The sequence below is a fragment of the Equus asinus genome, chromosome 22, assembly GCF_041296235.1.
Source record: "Equus asinus isolate D_3611 breed Donkey chromosome 22, EquAss-T2T_v2, whole genome shotgun sequence".
In the NCBI taxonomy this organism is placed as follows: domain Eukaryota; kingdom Metazoa; phylum Chordata; class Mammalia; order Perissodactyla; family Equidae; genus Equus; species Equus asinus.
The window spans coordinates 11,301,664-11,323,174 of NC_091811.1; the positions used below are offsets into that span (position 1 = coordinate 11,301,664).

Genomic DNA, 21,511 nt, shown 5'->3' on the forward strand with positions numbered 1-21,511 from the left:
GGTTCTATTTCTCTGGAGAACCCTGACAAATACAGTTCCCTTTTTGCAGGTGGTAAAACTGAAGTCAAATCCAGGCTATTTATGAGAAAGCAATCACACACGGTGTGATTTAGGCCTTGTAAAGAAATAACTCCACCTCCTCTACATTCCAGGTACTATGTGTGAGTGTATTTCTTCTTGCATGAGTTTTTGTGCTATGGGGTCATATTCTCCAATACACTAATTATAAAAAGTTGAACCACACCCATTTGCATAGGGGGTAATTTCTATCAATCACCCAGGAGAAGAGTTGGTCTTCATGATATTTATATACCTGTTATTTATACAATATGCCAACACTGAACACTTTCTAGGTGCCAAACACTGTGCTAAGGGCTTACCTCTTTTACTCCTCACAACAAACCTCTGAAATTAAAATTTCTATTATCTCCATTTTACAGATGAAGCATTTTGAGATTTAGAAATGTTAACTCTTGTTCCTGATTACACAACTGGTAAGAGATGGACCTGGGGTTTGCACTCAGGGAGTCTGACCCCAGAAGCTGAGCTCAGATGTTTCATCATCACCTGTAAACTGGAACTGGAAAGGCAAACCTGAGACACAGAGGGCTTGTCTTCATTCTCTTAGCTTAGACTTTGAGACTCCACATTCCTAGGCTGCTGCTCCAGTGGATAGGCGTTAAAGATGGAGTTTACGATGTGGAGGGAGACCGTGAGCCCAGAGGAAAAGACGCATGAAACATGTTAATTTCCAAGCACCCACACTGCTGAGGGGAGCCTGTGAGTTTGAGAGAGCAGACTACATTTGATAATCGGATTATCTAGATGTAGGTATTTGCTGTATTTATTTTACTTTGGTTACCCCTAGTTTTAAGTACACTCATATTTAAATATTAATATTCCAAGCTTGTTTCTCATATGCTACAGGGGACTAAGAGAAAGAAAAGGTGGGCATCTTTGGCCACAGTAATCACAGATAAAGTGGTTCCCCTTTTAAGGCTGCGTGCTTGCAGCAGCCATGATCAAGAGACCACCAAAGAAAAGGTGATCTTGGGACAAATTTGGAGCCACATAATCCAGCCGGCCCTTCTTCCAGGCAGGTGTCCTTCCAAAATCAACCTTGGAGAGTCTGGGTTGTTTTGTCTTACATTGGGGAAGGCAATATTTTCCTACTGGCCCCGATTCTTCCCTCCACTCACTCCTCCCAACGGGTTGATGTCAGAAATGGCACCTTTCAGAGCATTGTCTTCATAGCTTCAGCTTTTGATCCTTGTTAAACTCACCTCCCCTTTAGGCTAACATTAGTCAGTAACATAGAACTCAGCAGAAAGATGAGGCAATGAGAACGTGAGGCAGTGAGTGATTAGGTTGGGGGTCAAGGACAGAGTAGCAAAGTGCAGAGAAGGCTGAGGTTGGGGAACTAAGAAAAAACTCTTCTTCATAAATTGGTCAAGCTGATCAGAGGCCAGCACTGAAGCCCTTAACCTCACTGCCTCTAAGGCTCTGTTACAGATGGAATAACCACCTGCTTCAGCTGCCAGATCGTCTGGGATAAAGTGGCTCCAGAGGAAAGAAAGCAGGTGGGTCATTATCTTCTTCTCCCTGAGGCCTTGGTATTCTATATAGGGTTAATTCTTCACTTGGATATTTCCCTCCTGTCAGACACTGAAACAATTGGTTGAACTGTCTTTTTTTTTTTTCAGTTATTTCACCTATTGCTATGGCAATTGCAAAGTGATCCAGTCTTTCTGGACGACCCCCTGGCAGTACGTTAAACGAGCTAGAAAACTCTTCTCACCATTTATGTTGCAAATACACTTTGAAAAACTATCCCAAGAAAACAACACACAAGGAAAATAACAGTGCTGTTTTACAGCATTTTCATATGCAATCTGTTAGAGCTGTTATTCATATTAGCAAAAAGCTGGAAAAAAATGAAATGGCTGACAAATACTGCACAGGGAGTCAGCGGTTGAATTGTGGCCCCCAGAAGATATGTCCACTTGGAACCTCAGACCGTCACCTTATTTGGAATGAGGGTCTTTGCAGATGTAATTAAGGATCTCAAGATGAGGTCATCCTGGATTAGGGTAGGTCCTAAATTCGATGACAAGTGCCCTCGTAAGAGACAGACAAGGAGAAGACGTAAAAACACAGAAGAAGGCCAAGTGAAGATGGAGACAGAGATTGGAGTTATGCTGCCACAAGCCAAGGACCCTCAGAGCCACCAGAGGCTGGAAGACCACAGGAAGGATTCTCCCCAGAGCCTTCAGAGAGACACCTGGATTTTGGACTCCTGGGCTCCAGAACTGTGAGAGAAGAAATTTCTGTTGTTTTAAGCCCCATAGTTTGTGGCAATTTCTTACAGCTGCCATAGGAAACACAGACATATAGTGAGGAAGCAGATGATGGTGGAAACTGAATAGATGATGATATTAAATGAAGAAAACTGCAGAACTCAAAGTAACAGAGATGTATTTATAATAAAAAATCAATGTATATCGAACAGAAAATATAGATAATTTTATTTTCATGGGTTTTTTTTTAACAGGGTTGTTGGAATGAACAGAAAGCATTTCATGTCCTATAGAGATGAAACCATAAAACTCCTAGTAGAAAATACAGGCAGTACACTTTTTGACATTGGTCTTAGCAGCATCTTTTCGAATACCATGTCTACTCAAAATTAACAAATAAGACTTTGTCAGACTAAAAAGCTTCTGCAAGGCAAAGGAAACCAGGAACAAAAAAAAAAAAGACAACCCACCAGCTGGGAGAAAATATTTGCGAATCATATATCTGACAAGGGGTTAATTTCCAAAATACATAAAGAACTCACACAACTCAACAACAAAAAAACAAGCCACCCAATCAAAAGAAGTGGGCAGAGGAACTGAACATTTTTCCAAAGAAGATATACAGATGGCCAATAGGCACATGAAAAGATGTTCAACATCACTAATCATCAGAGAAAATGCAAATCAAAACTACACTAAGATATCACCTTACCCCCATTAGAATGGCTATCATCACCAAGACTAAAAATAACAAATGTTGGAGAGGATGTGGAGAAAAGAAAACCCTCATACACTGCTGGTGGGAATGCAAACTGGTGCAGCCACTATGGGAAACAGTATGGAACTTTCTCAAAAAACTAAAAATAGAAATAGCATATGACCCAGCTAACCCAATGCTGGGTATTTATCCAAAGAACATGAAATCAACAATTCAAAGTGACTTATGCACCCCTGTGTTCATTGCAGCATTATTCACAATAGCCAAGACGTGGAAGCAACCCAAGTGCCCATCAACCGATGATTGGATAAAGAAGACGCGGTGTATATATATACAATGGAATAGTACTCAGCCATAAAAAAGACAAAATCATCCCATTCACAACAACATGGATGGACCTGGAGGGTATTATGTTAAGCAAAATAAGCCAGACAGACAAACACCGTGTGGTTTTACTCATATATGGAAGATAAACAAACACACGGACAAAGAGAACAGGTCAGTAGTTACCAGGGGAAGGGGGCTGGGGAGGGCAGAGCAGGTGAAGGGGAGCACCTATATGGTGATGGACAAATAATAATCTACAACTGAAACCTCGCAATGTTGTAAACTATTATGAACTCAATTTTTTAAAAAGTAAAAAAAAAGAGAGAAAGAGAAAAGGTGCAGGGTTTATACCCTGTGAGCCTCTCATATAATGGAATACCATATAGCTAACAAGAACGAGGCAGCTCTACATGAGCTGATGAGGAATAAACATTCAAGATTAAGCACACTTTTTAAAATGTGTGGCACAGGGGCCAACCTGGTGGCGCAGCAGTTAAGTTCACACGTTCCACTTCGGCAGCTTGGGGTTCGCCGGTTCAGATCCCGGGTGCGATCTATGCATTGCTTGTCAAGCCATGCTGTGGCAGTGTCCCGCTTATAAAGTAGAGGAAGATGGGCACAGATGTTAGCTCAGAGCCTGTCTTCCTCAGAAGAGGAGGACGGGTGGCAGATGTAGCTCAGGACTAATCTTCCTCAAAAAAAAAAAGTGTGGCAGTGTGGTATGCCATCATTTGTGTAAGAGAAAGCTTGCTACCAGAGATTAGCTCTGGAAGGATAGACAGACTGGCACCGGTGTGGACTCTGGGCAGGAAACTGGGAGATGTCAACAGGGTAGAAAAAAGACTTTCTTTTCCATGACTTCCCTCTTACAACTTTTGAATTTTGGACCATTTATATAAAACTCGAATATATTTTTAAAATAGTCTGCATACAGACACATGCAAACAGCTGCACAAAGCTATGAAATAATTCCTCAGTCCCTTCAAACTCCCGTTCTGGAGGCGGAATCCAACATCCTCCTCTGGCACCATCTGTTCTGCAGCCACCCACCTCCATCCCTATGATGACCCACAGTAGCCTAATTTCTCCTCTCCACCTCACCTCATCCTTCCCGGCCTCCCATCTGACCACCAAACGGAGGAGTATTACCCATTCTTGCTCTCCTCAGCACCCCAAAATTTTAAACATCTGTCCTATGTCGTATTCTCTCACAACCCTGTAGAACTAATCAACCCCAACTGAAGTTACCACTCCCAGACACACTTGCATTTTAACAGTGAACTTCAAGAGTGACTGATTTTAGGGCAAGTGAGGCAGAATCCTGGGGAAGTGAAAGGAACTCTAGACTTGAGGGTCAGGAGACCTTGGTCTTATTCAGGCTTTGTGACGGGGCAAATCTCTTCACCCCTCTGGGTCTCAATTTCCTCAACTGAAAGAGAAGGGGGCTATAATAGATGATCGTTCCAGATCTACCATCCCCAAATTCCACCATACAATGCTGCTTCTCTGAGTCCCATCCCCTCTGAACCTGATGTGTACTGGGTGTGTTCACTAGTGCTGTCCGACAGAAATATAATGCGAGCCACATATGTAATTTTAAACATTCTAGTAGCCCCACAAAAAAGAAGTAAAAAGAAACAAGTGAAATTATTTTTAATAGATTTTATTTAACCCAATCTATCTAAAATATTATCATTTCAACATGCAATCAATATAAAAATCATTGTTTCCATTCTTTTTTCAGTACTAAGTCTTCAAGATCCAGTGTATATTTTACATTTACAGAACATCTTGATCTGGACCAGCTCCACTTCAAGTGCTCGAAAGCCATCTGTGGCTAACGGCTAGCGTACTAGACAGCGCAGGTGGACATCTAACAAGGAAGCCCTCCTTTTGCTTCTGACCCTGTTAAGCCCAGAGTTGAAGACGGATATGAGCACCAACCTGCATCCTCAGAAAAGGTCGTCATCGGAGCAGTTTTGGCTCTGAGGTCCTTGTCTGACTCGGAAGACAACACTGGAGAGTTCAAGACAAACATAAAACAGAGGACTGAGAGGCCTATAAGCAGAACAGTACTGGAGAACTTCAGGAGAGAACAGAAAAGTGAGCTGGGCACAGTCAGGTCTTCTGTATACTCAGGGTTTCACAATACAAAACCCACAGGCTCACCAAAAGCAGAGACCTCTTGTCATGCCAATCATATCAACTCACTCATTTAAACACCTCTAAACACCTTCTAACCTCCAGGCACTCAGCTGGGCAATGGGGAGACAGCTACCCTTCACGGGAGTTCTTACTTGGGACAGGATAACATGCTAAGCACTCCATAAGCAGGATCTCATTTACTCATCCAAAAGTCCCTATGAGAAAAGAACTATACTGCAGATGAGAACACTGAGACCAAAAGGTGAAGTCACTTTCCAGCAGTCCCACGCCTTGTGAGAGGTGGGCAGGGATCCAGACCCAACTCAAACACTGCAACACGCCACAGTCCCCAGCTTCAAGGAGCTCACAGTTACTGGAGGCAGTAAGGAACTTCACAATTATAAGGCCACTGGGTCACTACCACAGAAGGGATATGAAATAGGGCCTAGAAGCAGGGGACATGGGGAAAGGATTCCCAGGAGTAACCCTTGAGTAAGTCTGGAAGGTCGAGGAACTCATCAGGCAAGGAGGAAGGCTGGACCTTCCAAAAGGAACAGCAAGTACAAAAGGCACGGAAATGTGAGAGAACGCGCAGTGTTCAGAACCTATGACTGGCTGAGCAGCCAGAGGGCAGCATGCATAAGGAACAGAGGCCTCACATGAAAGTGGAAGTGTCAGCCCAAACCAGTGCCTAACGGGCCTTAAACTCCATGAAGAAGAATCCGGGTTTTGGAGCCAGCCCCATGGCCAAGTGGCTAAGTTCACAGGCTCCACTTCAGCGGCCCAGGGTTCACCAGTTCGGATCCTAGGCATAGACCTAGCATCGCTCATCAAGCCACACTGTGGCACTGTCCCACACAGAAGAACTAGGATGACCTGCAACTAGGATATACAACTATGTACTGGGGCTTTGGGGAGGAAAAAAAAGAGGGAGATTGGCTACAGATGTTAACTTGGGGCCAATCTTCCTCACCAAAAAAGCATAAAAAAAAAAAATACTAACTCTCAGCTCTTTCCCTAAAAAAAAAAAAAAAAAAAAAAAAGGATCTGGGTTTTATCCTATAGGCCATGGGAATTCGTTAAAGAGTTTTATCTAGCGTAGTGAACAGGACCAGATTTTCATTTTAAAAAATCTTTCTAAAGGAGAGATCTCAAAGCTCACCCATCTCCCTTCCTCTCAAGGTTCTTAACTCTATTTAAAAGCCTATATGTAAAAGCATAGATTTGTTTTCTACAGAGTTGGACCACAGCTTAGGGACTTAATCTCCACGGGCCTGTGAAGTTCACTTACTCTATCCCTTTTACTAAAGAGAAGCTGTTGACTTGCAACTGCTAAAAATCAGCCTATGAAAAGCTAATAAGCACCTCCCATATTCTTGACCTCAACACTGACAGAGGTCCCAGCAGGGGCGCTTGCGGGACTGCCACTGCAGAAAGGCTGGCTCCTGCGGGAAGCCTTTCACACCTGACAGCAAGGTAGTGTTCTACATTTACTTGCACAGAAACATGTAAGATCCTTTGGCCAGTGACAGAAAACACTGAAACATTCAGCTATACTCAAAATGCCAAGGCCCCGATGCCTCCTCCCGACAATAACGAATAAATTGTTCGTTGCCTTCAAAACCCATGTCTGCCTTCTGCCCAACCCACTCCGCACCTTGCTTCCAGCTCACCTGATTACCCAGTTCCATTTTCAGCTCAGCAGCCTCTGAGGCTGGCCTAGTTTTCAAGACCCCACGAGCAGAAACACTTGTGCATTATACAAACAAGAAACCAGAAGTAGAACAAGAGGACACAGAAAGGGAAGAACCAGCAGTCAAGGAGTGTACCAAGGAGGCAAGGACGCAGGCAGAACCTGGGAAACAGCTGTTGGACAAAGCACAAAACTACTACTGCAGAGCAGGGGAACGGCTGATGGGAGGGAGAGGGCAGGCGGAGACACCAAGTGTCACAGAGCAGGGCTTGGCCACGGACGACATGGGAAATCGAGCTGCAGCCCGAGAGGCACGATGCAGGATCACTTTACCCAGTGATGGGGCTGAAGAGCCTCACTCTGTTTTCACCGGGCACCTGGTTGGTTCCGAAAGCCAGGTGCTGGTCTGAACAGAGAAGGCCCAAGCAGCTTCAAGCCCATCACAAAACCATGGGGATGGTATATTGATACCTAGACCGGATCTGTGGAGAGGAGCATAGAAAAGAAAGAGGCTCTCTCAGATCTCACTCTGCCTAATCAAGGGCCTACCCTCTGGGGTGATTTTCAGAGGAAGTTTTCCAAGGAAGTGAAAGGCCAAGGGTCACTCCATCAGGGTTTTCCTGAACTTCCAGTTTCATTAACACCCTGACCTAAAAAATCAGCCCTTTGCCTTTGCCAAGAAGATGGAATGTTCAGGAATGCACTCTCCTTTTCCAAACTCCTCCTTCACAAGGAGCCACTGGGAATAAGAGGTGACTCTTCTGGAGGACCTGTGCCCTCTAGACCCACTCCATTTCCACATTACCTACCAAGGCCAGCCAAAGTGTGGTGCGAGAGGAAGAGCATTCAGGCAGCAAGATACAGTTCATCTGACTGGATCAGCTCTTTCTAGAATTAGGCTGGCTCCACTCCTACAGGGAACCAGCCAGCAAAAGGAAACATGCTGCCATGGATGAGTCACTCGCCCCTGCCGCAGCAGACCTGAGGGGCAGTGAGGTGAGTGAGGAAGACCACTCAGTTCTGGATGGGAAGCTGGCAGAGAGGAGAAGACACGGCCTCCCGGATCCGATGGAAGATGTGCGCCAGCTTGTAGAGGAAGGGCAGGGAAGACGGAGAAGCTGCAGGGAAAAGGGGAGACGGGTCAGTGTGCCTTCTTTCCCTCCTCCTCCTCCCGTAGCCCACACCCATCCCTCAGAAACTCCAGTGCCTTTGGAGACAGCACGGTTTTTAAAGCATATTTTGATGCTTAACGTTATTTGCTCCTCCTCCCCTCCCCAGTAAAGAATCTCACTTTCTCTAGGATATATTCTCTGGGATATATTTTATTCACTTGGATTACAGTGACCTTAAGTTTGCTGAGAAAAAGATCCAAACTTATTATGTTTTAATCTAACCTTTTTTTTTTTTTTGAGGAAGATTAGCCCTGAGCTAACTCCTGCCCCAGGCCACCATGAAGCGGAACGTGCGCACTTAACTGCTGCGCCACCAGGCCAGCCCCTTAATCTAACTTTTTGATATACCAAAAACTGGTAATGGTGGCTACCTCTGGGGAGATAAATTTGGAAACAGACTTTTCACTACATTCCTTTCTGCATCGTTTAAATTTAGAGCCAAGTGACAGTATTACCTATTTTTTATCATAAGTACATTATATTGAAAATAAAATGAAGTAAAATCTACCTCTTTGGAATTAGAGCTGAGCTAGTTTGTTTGTTTTCCTTATTTGAATTACTGATTTTAAGTGATTTTTTGTTCTTTCTTTCTTAAAAAGAAAAATGTCGGGGCCGGCCTGGTGGTGCAGTGGTTAAGTTTGCACGTTTCACTTCGGCGTCCCAGGGTTCACTGGTTCGGATCCGGGTGCGGACATGGCACTGCTTAGCAAGCCATGCTGTGGTAGGCGTCCCACATATAAAGTAGAGGAAGATGGGCAGGGATGTTAGCTCTGGGCCAGTCTTCCTCAGCAAAAACAGGATTGGCAGTAGTTAGCTCACGAGACTGCTACCGAGGTTAGGCCCGTAAGGCCAGGGCGCTTTGAAAACGCTCTGAGGACACTTGGAAACAGCAAACTCAAATGGCCCCTTGCCGTCCCCACTTAGGAGACCAGCGTTTATGAGACTAAAGGGCTTATAAGAACCATAAAAAATGGGGCCAGCCCAGTGGCGCAGTGGTTAAGTTCACATGTTCCACTTCTCAGCGACCCGGGGTTCGCCGGTTCCGATCCCGGGTGCGAACATGGCACCGCTTGGCAAAAAAAACTGGAAACCCTTTATTCTAGTCCCTTCATTTTCTTTTTTGGTTGGGAATCCTAAGAACCAGAGAGAAAAGTGACTACAAGTCACACAAACAGTTTGTCTCTTTTCAAAACTGCAAGTTTTTGGTTTAATCTTTAGCTCTTCCCGTGTCCCCACAGTCCTTTCTCTCCTTCAGTGAGCTCTTTGTGCACAGCTCACACTCGTCTTTTAACCCCTTTGCTGAACACTAAGCAGGAGTGCTGGCTGAACAGCTCTGTCTCTTGTAGGAAGAATCCCTCATTAGCTCTCAGGAAAGCTAAGGATAGTTCGTGTTTGTTCCTGTCTACCCTCTGACTTTCTGCTTTATTCCAGAGACTTGATAAAAATTTAGAGAATTTTTTTTTATGGTTCTTTTTCTTTTTGAGGAAGATTAGCCCTGCGCTAACTCCTGCCAATCCTCCTCTTCTTGCTGAGGAAGACTGGCCCTGAGCTAACATCTGTGCCCATCTTCCTCTACTTTGTATGTGAGCCACTGCATGGCCTCCAACTAGTGGTGTAGCTCCACACCCAGGATCTAAACCCAGGCTGCCGAAGCAGAGCACATTGAACTTAACCACTAGGCCATGGGGCCGGCCTCTTTCCGTTCAGTTTTGAAAGTTATGTAATTCTATTCTAAGTCTAAATTCACAAGGAAAGTAGAGATTACATCACAACTCACACAGAGTAACACAAAAAAAATCTAAAAAAGTGAGCGCCTGCCTAACCTCTGGCCCAGTGCTCAGCCTTCTGAGGAATTAATCCTCAGGAAACAAGAGGGCCATTCCCAAGAGCACTTAGGAAGCTCATGTCTCCTTCACAGCACAACAGAAGACAGAATAAGAAACAAGCAAATGTCCAACAAGAGGGAGTTATGAAATCAATTACGGAAGCTTCTGTAAATTGGAATATTATTTAGCCATTTAAAGCTATGCTTTAAAGAATATCTATGACATGCAAAACTGCATCTATATCCATAGAAAAAGACTGAAAGTATAACCATTACAATAGCAGGCATATAGGTGACTTCTGTTTTCTTCTTCATACTTTTCTCTATTTTCCACATTTTCTAAAATGTATATGTATTTCTACAATTTAATATGTTTTAAATTAACACAGTTTTTTTAGACATTATGATAAGATTTTCTTTTTTAAATTCTGAGGTTCTACTCAGAGTTCACCCCTGGATAAAGGAGATGGCTAAATGAGCCAGAGTGCACATTCAAGGGCCAGCAGGATAGAATGGACTTTTCTCCAGGCTGCTCTCAGGGACTCCAGGATTAGACCAATCTCCTTCTCTGTGGGTTGGGGCTGACTCTTGCTCGGGTCCAGCAATGCTCCTTGTAGAAGATACTCAGGAGGTACCTCCACCCCCGGGAGGGTTCCCACAGGCCCAGCCCATCAACTGCCCCTTCCCCAGGAAGGGTGGGGCAGAGGCAGGCTTCACTCACCTGGATCAAACCTTGCCACCAAGAGGCAGAGGATCAAGGCAGCCACAAGGCTCTTCTTGAAGGGCAGGGAAAAGAAGTGGCTCACTACAAAGTCCCAAAGCCGGCGAAGAGACATCAGTAGTGACAGAAATTTGTGGGAGGAGGAGCCTTGTCAGGGAGAGAGAGCATAACTTCAGCATAAGTCATGAGAATCAGCTCCCTGCTTCTGAGCTTAGAGTTGAGCAAAAGGTACTGAACTTGCCATCAAATCCCTTTCCTCCCTAATTTCTCCCCAGGGAATCGAAGAGCAGAGGGCTTGGGTAGCCACAGGGAATCCCCTAAGCCAACAACTTGTTTACAAAGAAGTAATCCTATCTCAACAAGTTCATGCTCTTAAGGATGCAAAGAAAAACATTTTGGAGAACAGGATTCAAGTCTCCTAATAGGCAAAGGGCTTTCAAGTAAAAAAAGGGATTAGGCCTATTGTCCACATTACCAAGAAAAAAAACAAGGATCAGTGGGTAAAAAATACGAAGAGAAAAGCTTAAATTCAGCATCAGGAAGAACTTCCCTACAGAACTGTCCAGAGATGGAATGAGCTGCTTCAGGAGCTGGTGAATTTTCTGTCCTTGGAGGTACTCATATGCAGACTAGATGATCACTCCAGGGAAAGGGATGAGGAGGATTCAAGACCAGGGAAGGGTCTAGACTAGAAGACCTTTTAAAGTCTCTTTGCAAAAAAACAACTCCCACACCCAACCCAACGCTGTGTAGGAACCCTTGTATGATGCCAGCCAGGTGTGTGGTGGTGGGTCGTGAGGTGGCTTGCCTATAGAAGTCATTTTATAAAACTGCACTCTAATGGGCAGAGGTGGGCTGCCCCTGAAGATGGTGGACATCAATCACTGAAGAAGACATCCAAGATGTCTAGTAAGTGTAGGCAGATAGGATGCGGGCCAGGGGGGCCCAAGCTGAGGAGACATACTCTTCATCTCATAAGTCAAGTCACCAACTTATCGTGTTAGTTGCTTATTTCCTTGGACTATCCCAAGCACACCTCAGCTGTGTCTGTACTTGGGCCAGCATTCAAAGGAGGAGTAATATCCCACCTAGGCCAGCACGGTGGAGGGAAAAGATCTAATGAGAGGATTCCAAGGAGCAGGTGACTTTCAGGAGACAAGAGCCAAGGTTCTGAGACCCGGCCGGCACCACCTGTCTATATGGGGCTTCTCCTTCCACCGCCATGTTGGCTTGGCTTTCTAAGGAACTCAACAGGTTTCCCATTCTGTGATTTGGAAGTTACTCATACAAAGACTTGCTCCCAAGCTCCCAGGAATGTCATGATGGACCTCAACTCCATGAAAGCCCACAACTCCACTTTACAGAAGCCACAGAAGGATAATGTCCTACCTTCCTGGTTTAGTTTCTGGGCCTCCTCAGAGCCAGAGTGTTCATGTTTCTGCTGTTCCCTCGCTGTGCTAATGGCCTGGAGTGCATCCAGCCGCTGCTCATCACTGAAGGCTACAGAGTCCACCACTAGCTCCTCAGCCTCCGACAAGCAGCCCAGAGGCAGCAGAACCCGCTGCAGGTGAAGTTCTACCAAGGCTCTGTATTCTGGAAGGCCCTGATTGTCTGGGTCTTGGAGCCAGGCACGGACCACTTCCAGCATGGCTGCAGGCTCTTGCATTTTGCTGTATAAAAGAACACTGCAGCCCCAAATAATACAATCCACAAAAAAAGAACAGTCAGTGCTGCACAGCGCTTCATCTCTCATAACCACTACACTTTTCCTATCCAAGTCCTCCCCTCCACCCTCCAGCCCTTCCCTGCTGCAGGCTGACATTGACAAGAATTAGGAATTCCTAAGAAGCAGCAAGAAGCTTTCTCAGCTGACACATTCAACTTCTGTCATCCCACTTCAGATCTCCTATTCCCAGTGTCCCCTCCCTTTCTCTTGTCCCTATCCCATTCTTAAATTCTTCCTTCCTCACCCTTTATTTGCTATGTTTTGAGGTCTGAAAAAAAAAAATAGGGAAAGAATTAGATTTGGAGGGAAATGGCTGGGAAGCGGCAAAGAGGAGACAGAGGCACTGACTCAGAAGAGAGCATGAAGACTCTGGTTCCTGGACTGATCCAGCGAGTCAGCAGGGAGGACCTACCACAGCTCCAGGACTTTGGGGGGCAGCTTTTCAGGAGCCTGGTAATACTGAAGAACCCAGGACAGGACTTCCCGCCACCGATTCATTTCTGCCAGGGCCTGGATCCCCACAACACACAGGGAGCATTTCACCTCCAAGGAGCTGTCAGCAGAAAAACCAACTCGCGTTTAGTAGCGGTTCCCCTGCGTTTCCATTCCCACCTCCCCCTGGGACTCTCTTCCCCGGCAGCCAGCACCCCTATCCTCCCCACTAGGGTTCCAGCGGGCCTCACAACTGCAATCGGTCTCACGGGCCCCGACAAGAGGAAACGACCCTTTTCCCAGCAGTTAACCGTTGCTGTAAACCTTCCAGCAGCAAGCAACACACACCTTTCTCCGCAGTAAAACCAGGCGTAAAACAACGGGAAGGCCTCCTCTAGCCCCGGGCGGAAAGGACCCCGCGGAGCGCCGCGTCCGGGAGGGTAGCAGCCGCCTAGGGGAGGGCGCGACCCTCGAGCGCCGCCCAGGGGGCCCTCCGGCCCCCGGCTCCGGGGTCGGCGGGCACGACGCCACCCCCCACCGCCCGGCGCGGTCTACGCAGCTTACAGCACCGAGGAACGACGCGCTCAGCTCCGCGAGGCCGGCAGCACCAGGCAGAGCCACGCGGGGCCGAGGCTTCCCTCGGGCTGAGTCTTTCAGGCAGGCCTTCGACGGGCGACACCACGCCCGCCCTGAACCCACTCCCGCCATCCGCCACGGTCGCGAGCGGACGGCCTGGGGGCGGGGAGGACTCCCCCGCTGCTGACTGCATCCCTGACACTCGGTCCAGTCTCTCTTCCCGGCGACCACGCCCCCCCGATCAGGGCTGCCCCTAGGCTCTGCGGCAGGACCCGGCCCCTGCCCGCCCGCGGGGCGGACCCTCACTTTCCTCCTCTGGAGAACGGACACAAGACGACGCCCAGGCTCCCCGGGAGGAGCGCGCGGCGCCCCCGACGCGCGGCGCAGCCTCGGCACGACCCCTCCCGCGCTCCAGGCCCCCCGCCCCCGAGACGCGCGGCGCCTGCACGTACGCGCCCGCGGGCTCCTCCGCCGGGGCGCCGCATGCCAGGGCCCGGCAGGCGCGCTCGCAGGTCCGCAGCGCCGCGCCGAAGTCCCGGTGCACCACCAGCAGGTCCGCCGCCTCCTCCAGCAGGGCCGCGGCCGCCGACCGGACGGGGGCGGCGCGCGCCGGCTCGCTGCTGCGCAGGGGCCCCACGAGCGCCCGGGGCGGGGCCGCCGGGCTGGGGGCGCCGCTCCTCATAGCGCCGGGCTCAGGGCCGGGCCCCTCGCACGTCGGGGCGGCCGCCGCGCCGGCCGGCGGGAAGACCGCGAGGCCTCATTGCTCGCCGAGGGCCTCCCGAGGCCAAGGCCCGGGGAAGGAAGAGGAGGGGCCGTGTCCACACTCGGGCCTGCGAACAGCCGACCCTGCGGTACCCGGCCCTAGCCCCTCTGGCGCACGACGCGGACCAACGCCACCTCGCCCCGGGAGCGCCGCCCCGGGTTCCTTTCACGAACAGTGCCGCTCACCGCAGGCGAGGGCCGGGGCGCCGGCACCTTCCCGGCCTCGCAGCCCCGGCGGACGCAGGGCTCCCGGCGGCGCGGGGCACTCTGGGAGTTGTAGTCCTTTCCCGTTCCCGGGTGGGCCGCCCTCTGGATGCCGATGGCGGAGTTCGGACTACACCCCTCAGCGTGCCGTGCCCCAGAAACCGTCGCTGGCCCGGGGGAAAACAAACTGGCGCAACCGCTTCGGCATCGGGCAACAATAAAGCGGAGGCTGTGGTGAGACGAGGAGGGCCCCTCATTACGCAGTTCCAGCAGAGGCCGAACAGAGGAAATCCCAGCAGCGGGAGTGGAGCCGCGTGACGCTTCTGAGTCCGAGCTTCTGCGGGGTCGCAGTGAGGACGGCGGGCCCCGGCCTTCTGCAGACAGCCCTCGTGGGAGCCGGGGCGGAGGCGTGGACGCCGGCAGCCGTCCGTGTGAGGCGGTGCAGCCAGGCCCTCGCTCTTCCACAGGTACTGTTTGAACACCTGCTAGGTGCCAGGCTCTGCTCTAAGCGCTGAGGATCCCATAGTGAACTTTTCAAAGAGACAGGTGTCTGCAGTGGCGGAGCTCACATCATCGTGGAAGGAGACAGAAGATTAAAAAGAAGCGAGTAACATACATACAGCAACATGTCAACGGCAATAAATGCTAAGGAGAAATAAATGGAGAAGAGAATTAGGGGTGACAACAGAGGAGGGATAGGGTTGATATCTAGATTTAACTTCGTTTTCTAACAGTAAATCCAGAGTTGGGGCGGAGCCGAGAGAAAACGTGGCCCTCGTGCTCATGACTGGCCTCTGTCAGTGGAACAGTGCCCTTGGGACCAAGATATTCACAGGGTCATTTGTGAGGAGCTCCGCCCTAAGTCCCTCGTCCTCACCAAGCAACGGTCCTTCCACACAGCAAACTCCAGAAGCAAGCAGAGATCTCTGGAAAATGTGGATGCGTCCAAGGCTGAAGTTACCAAAATATTTTATCAGTTCTGCCTCAGACTCGACATCAGATGATGATCATTAGTAATAATATAATTATTGGACAAAATAACTTATTTCTCAAAACTGATTTTAGAAGTCTTCCCTGAAAAATCAGGAAAGCAGTAGGATCAGAAAATAGACCTGACCAGGCCTCGGCAAGTTGAGACTGGCAGGACCACATCCCTTCACTTCCAGGAGGACCGCCTCTAAGTGATGGCTGCCAGAACAAGAGGTTGCTTGCTATTCCCAAATTTTTCCAGGAGATGGCAGCACAGCCTTAAAAGAAACAGACCTGCCAGAAACAAATGCGCCTCAGTAGTGCTGCAGCTCCCAGACTGAGGTCAAGATATTTAACGAAGTGGAAGGTTGCTAAAAAATCGTATAAAAATATGATTGTGTTCTGTTTCTGTGTTTCACCCAATTTTTGATTACACAGGCTTCATAGTGGACTGTATGTCACCAGTTTAACTTTAGCACTGTGGTGCCCACGTTGGTTCCTTATCACATCCTCTATGACTCCACCGTCCCCTCTGTGTCTGAATGTACCCAGAATTTCTCAAGCTAAGACACAGCAATCCTAAATGTAAGTAAATTTATTCCACTTGAGGAAAAGTGAACAGGTATGACATAGACCTAAGCAGTCTTTGTGACTCAGGGCTCATGATGCAAGCTTGGAAACCTCCCCTTGGGATAAAATAAAGAGTGGAAACAAGGACAGTTCTCTCAGGTCTATAAGGCCTCACTCGTTAGTATTTGTATTGTTGGAATCATTCCATTTGGGGAAAACTAGTAGAATGAAACACAAAATCCACATTATGAGCCATCCCCTAACCCATACCCACGCCCTGGAACTTGGTGTTCGGCAGGGTGCTGAGCCTATTGCCTTAATCTGAGGATGTGAACTTGCTCAGCCTGCTTTGAGCAGGCGATGAGTCAGTGTTTTTGTAGCAGAAAGAGGACTAAACTGGGAGATGAGCTACACCACTTAGAATCCTGGTTCCTTCAGTGACTAAGACAGCTGACCTCCAGAAAGTCACCGAATGCCTCTGAGCCTCAGTTTTCTCATCTGAGGATATTGATACCAACACCTGCCACACGAGGTGTGGATCAGAAGAGATCATGTGAGAGCCCATGGAACTCTTTAAACCACTGGAATAGTTGAAGCTAATATAAGGTGAGGTGGTATAATATACTGGGGAAGGAGTAAGGAGAAGAAAGAACCTCATTCTACCTCAAAGTTCTGTAATCTTCCTTTCTGACCTAGAATCTGACTCGACTCTTCCTTACCAAAGGTCAGAGATGCCCACAGCTGCAGTCAGCCCAGCCTGTTCTGTCCTCTGGTTCTACTGGTTCTGCATTTTGTGACAATAGATAGCATCCATAGCTGTCCATTTGAACACATCCCACCCAACCAGAGCCCCTCAGTACAGGGATGTCGGTGGTGAAGCTCTGGGCACGGTAGGATCATGCCTAGTGTGACCTTTGCCCAGAAGCCACCCAAAGAGATAAGTATTAGCAGGGTGGAGATAATGTTTGTCCAGGATGATTGAGGGGTGTGCCTGCCTCACTCCAGGCCTTCGTAAGTTAGATGGCATTTTTATGGCTCTTTTTTAAAGCCTGAACTTGGAGTTCAGGGCAAAACTCAGTGCTTCCTGTTTGCTCCTCTCCATGTAGACACAGCAGAACTCTTACTTTGCTTCTGTGTCTAAGAAGTAATCATCATAATCATTCTGTAGAGCACTTTGCAACAGTCATGATGACGGCTCCCTGTATGTAGGACAGTATTAACTATGTGCTAGGTGCTGCTCTGAGTGCTTTACATGTAACTCATTTTAATATCAACAACCCTGGGGGCCAGTGCAGTGGCATAGTGGTTACGTTCATGCACTCCACTTTGCTGGCCCGGGGTTTGTGGGTTCAGATCCCAGGCGTGGACCCACACACCATTCATCAAGCCATACTGTGGGAGTGCCCAACATACAAAATTGAGGAAGGGTGGCACAGATGTTAGCTCAGCAACGGTCTTCCTCAAGCAAAAAGAGGAGGCTTGGCAACAGATATTAGCTCAGAGCTAATCTTCCTTACCAAAAAAAAAAGTATATATATATATATATATATCTCAACAAGCCTGTGACAAAAGTCCTAGTGTCATTCCTATTTTGTCGATGAAGAAACCAAGGCAACAGAGAAGTTAAGGGACTTGCCCAAGGTCACATGGGAAGTGCAGAGCAGGGCTGGGACTTAAATTCAGGCAATTTGGCTCCAGAGCCTCTTCTTCACTAATGTATAATGCTGGTTGAACAAGCTACTTTCACTTATCTTAGTTGAGCTTGACAGCAAACCTGTGAGCAAGGTAACACACATATTATTATTTTTCCTATTTATAGATGGGAAACTAAAGCTCAGAAACTGCCTGAGCACAAAACACGTGCTTTCAATGGCAAAGCTAAAACAATTACTGGAGATTTCTAACCAGATCCTAAACCCAGGGGCATTCTTCAAAGGGCTGTCTGTCGCTCCTCTTCGTCTCCCCTGAAGGTGACTGGAGGAGCCTCACTAGGAGACCTGTTGTCCAACTTCCCTCGTTTCTCACCCACCCCAGGAGTCAGAGGATTCGCTCAGGAGAAGGCCGAGCAAATCTTCATGATGCCAGACCAAGCCTGAAAAACAAAACAAGTAATGGGTGCTCACTGGGGATAAGTCAGCCCTGGCTCTATCGTGGAAGTGCAGAAAGATGCTCTCTCCCCCAGCCTTTCCTGATCACCCCTAATTCAAGCTAATCATTCCTTCCTTCAAACTCCCAATCGTGCTTTGTTTTTTATGCCTCTCTGTGGGTCCTTCCCAATTTCCATGTTTCCGTATAGTTATTTGTGCCGCTCCTCTATTCTTCTGTGCCCTTCCTGAGGACAGGGGTAGAGTCTTGCCCATCTCAGGATCCCTGTGCCATCTAGCAAGGTGTAAAACAGTAAGCATGCAATGCCCTGGGAGACCCTGCCTCTCCTGAGCTGTCTCATGTCATTTTGTCCTGACATTTAGGCGGCCTCACTGGTGATCACTGTATGAAAAGGTTGGAAGCTGAAGAGATACATGCCGTAACTCAGCCCCCAAAAAAGAGAGACACTTAAAGTTGTTTCTAGATACTGATCCCACAGCCTGCCTTCTTGTCTATGGGTAATTTGCAATGTTCCTTCTAGTGCTGTCTTCCTTATTTCCCAGGAAATAGTTCAATAAACTCAGTCACCTTGAATGATAAAATTTTAGAGTTGGGAGGAGGTTTATCATACTACAGTGAAAGAAACTGAGGCTGGGGGAGGTTAATCTATGGCCTGATATCACACAGCAGAAGAACGCAGCATTCCTTTCCCTATCCCGTGTTGCCCCAGAGAGGACCTCACCTTTGCTTAAAAATGTTTTCTCGCTAGCCCAGAAATCTCTGCCAGTAATCACTTTGGGGTAATTCACAGCATCAGAAGTCACTCTTGATGCACAGATACGGGCTGGGAAGAGCAGCGCTGGGAGCAACTGCGGGCCATTGACACCAGCACGCCAGGGCTATCCCCTCCCCTGCAGGGAGAGCAGCAGTGGTTCTCAAAAGCTGCAGGGTCCCCCTAGCAGGCCCTCAGGGAAAATGAGAGGCAGGGGTTCTCGACACAGCTTTAATATCTCAAGAATAAATTGTGTATTTACTTGAAGTAATGCTACAAATGTTATTGATTAAAAGATTTTGTTTAGGAGACAAAATATTCTGAATATAAGAGGGATGGAGGGGCAACTAAAAGTGGTCATTTGTATTTAAAAGGCTGAGAACTACTGACAGAATATTTACACCCCAAGTTATTTCCTGAAGTGGGATTTTGGGTCAGCCCTGATTAAGGTATTTGGGTAGTGGGGGAGGAAAGAGAAATGTTGGGAGGATTTCCAGAAATCTTAATTTTATACCTTATCCAGGAGAGAGTAGAAGGAAAAGAAAGAACCTCAAAAGTAAGAACTCAAAGAAGCTCAAGGGCAGGCCTCCAGTCGCACCAATCCTGGTAGCTTTAGTCAACCCTAAAACTGGAGTTCATACTCAGTTGACTACAGCAGGTAAAACAAATATTTGCCCAACCTGTCCCATGTGTCAGGGCCTAAAAGAAATAAAAGGGATTGCAGTTTGCTTTTGTTTTTGTTCTAATTACTATTCTCAGACTGTTACCTCCCCAAGCCTAGTGCCATGCTGCATAGATATGCTGACTCCACTCAGCACCTGCCTCTGGAGCAGTTAGAATGACTCTAAGAAAAACACTAAAAGGTTAGTAAGATGAGAAAAATAGGTGTCTGAGCATATTCTTTAACTGACAACAACTCAGATCGTTTCAAAAATTTGTTAAGAACTACTCAGCCAATCTACCTGGCTTTGTAAAGGCCTCTTTCTCTGCAAATCAGTATGCTCAGAAAAAATTCTGCTTCCTGGGATCCACACAGCACAGCTCTAGGAGGTGCCATTCCCAGCAAGTCTGTATGAATGGCACCCCATGGAGTTGTGTGGATTTTACAACCCGCAAGGCCAAACATGGCAGCCCTCTTTGTTCCTGGCTCCACATTAAGTGGGCTTTAATGCTGAAGTCCAAAGACGTTCACTTCTTTCTGAGGACAATCTCAGTTGTTTGTGGCAACAGGAAAGAACCTGCCTTTCCCCCCAGCACATGTCTTTTGTCCTCATTGGGGATGGGCTGCCCAATGGACAGTCTGCTTGCAAGCTTGTGTGGACTCGCCTGTGGGAAGTTCTCTGGGAAGAAGATCATCACGAATGGTAAGGCATGCTGTCATCCCTGCTATTTTGTGTCCCGCTGGGAAGTGAGTTTGTTGTTTGTGTGTCTGGTTCTGAAAGGCAGCAGGACAGTGGAAGCAGGTTGTAGGTAGGTTCACCACCCTTCCCCTAATCCCTCAGGACAAAAGGTATGGGCAGCATGACGAGTGGGTGAGTTCACAGTTCTCCTCTCTGACAGCTGAGTCTAAAAGACCAGAAAGAATAGAGGTAGAATAACAGGAAACATGTTACCGTAGCAAACGAGGAAATTCACATGTATGCAGGCTATGATGGAAACCACCGTATTCTTACAGCCTACAAAATAAACAGAGAAGAGGTCCTCTCTTGCTCTCTTCCCAGGGCCATCATTCCCCTGGCTCCATTCATTCCCCTCTGACTTCTCTTCACGGGCATTTGTCAGTATGATTCTCACAAACTACTCCTTGTTGACGGAAACTCCATTTTCCATACCCAAGAAAACATTCTCCAAGGTTAAAGGACCGTCATATGGATCTTCCTAGTGTTTTACAACCTGAAATCTGATTGTTCAACATCTGCCCTTTTATATCTTTTAACTGTTCTCGTTAATATATACCCAGAGTAAAAATAATCCAAACAAGACAGAAAAGGACAAGAGAATAAGAATCATCTGAAACCCACCATTCATAAATGACCGCTTTTAATGTTTTGATGGACATCCTTCCATAAATACACATAGTAGGTATGTGTATTTAGTGATAATTATGCTGCCCTGTAACCTGCCTTACTCACAGTATGTCATGGGACTCCTTTTTTTTTTTTTTTTTTTTTTTGAGGAAGATTAGCCCTGAGCTAACTACTGCCAGTCCTCCTCTTTTTTGCTGAGGAAGTTTGGACCTGAGCTAACATCGTGCCCATCTTCCTCTACTTCATATGTGGGACGCCTACCACAGCATGGTGTGCCAAGCAGTGCCATGTCCACACCTGGGATCCGAACTGGCGAACCCCGGGCCGCTGAGAAGCGGAACGTGTGAACTTAACCGCTGCGCCACCAGGTCAGCCCCTATGAGGCTCCTTTTTATTCTTCATTTGGATATTGGTATTACCTACTACCTAAAACAAGAAACGAATAATCCTGCTGTTACTAGTGACAATTTACATGTTTATAGTTATTTGT

At 47.6% G+C, this 21,511-nt stretch overlaps 1 protein-coding gene and 1 long non-coding RNA gene across 11 annotated transcripts in view; one reads left to right on the forward strand and one right to left on the reverse strand.

Moving 5' to 3' along the window:
- LOC106839448 (uncharacterized) overlaps positions 1 to 6,650 on the forward strand; it is a 41,884-nt gene extending 35,234 nt beyond the window's left edge. For 6 of the 9 annotated variants that reach the window (XR_011497214.1, XR_011497217.1, XR_011497220.1 and 3 more), the window contains 2 exons: positions 50 to 1,580; positions 1,704 to 6,650. This is a non-coding gene — a long non-coding RNA (uncharacterized lncRNA). The remainder of the gene's footprint in view (positions 1 to 49; positions 1,581 to 1,703) is intronic. The other 3 variants (XR_011497218.1, XR_011497215.1, XR_011497216.1) reach the window with 3 other exon arrangements.
- On the reverse strand, positions 4,990 to 19,833 carry PEX26 (peroxisomal biogenesis factor 26). 2 transcript variants are annotated; one of them, XM_070495302.1, is made up of 5 exons: positions 14,581 to 19,833; positions 13,037 to 13,177; positions 12,288 to 12,583; positions 10,899 to 11,045; positions 4,990 to 8,298 (listed from the first exon to the last, which is right to left on the reverse strand). In XM_070495302.1, exons 1-5 carry the CDS (start codon positions 14,853 to 14,855, stop codon positions 8,195 to 8,197), a joined length of 963 nt encoding a protein of 320 aa, XP_070351403.1. In that variant the 5' UTR covers positions 14,856 to 19,833; the 3' UTR covers positions 4,990 to 8,194. The 2 variants fall into 2 exon arrangements, with proteins under 2 accessions (XP_070351403.1, XP_044611687.2); XM_044755752.2 differs by having other exon boundaries at positions 14,085 to 19,727.
- Positions 19,834 to 21,511: the final 1,678 nt, after the last annotated feature.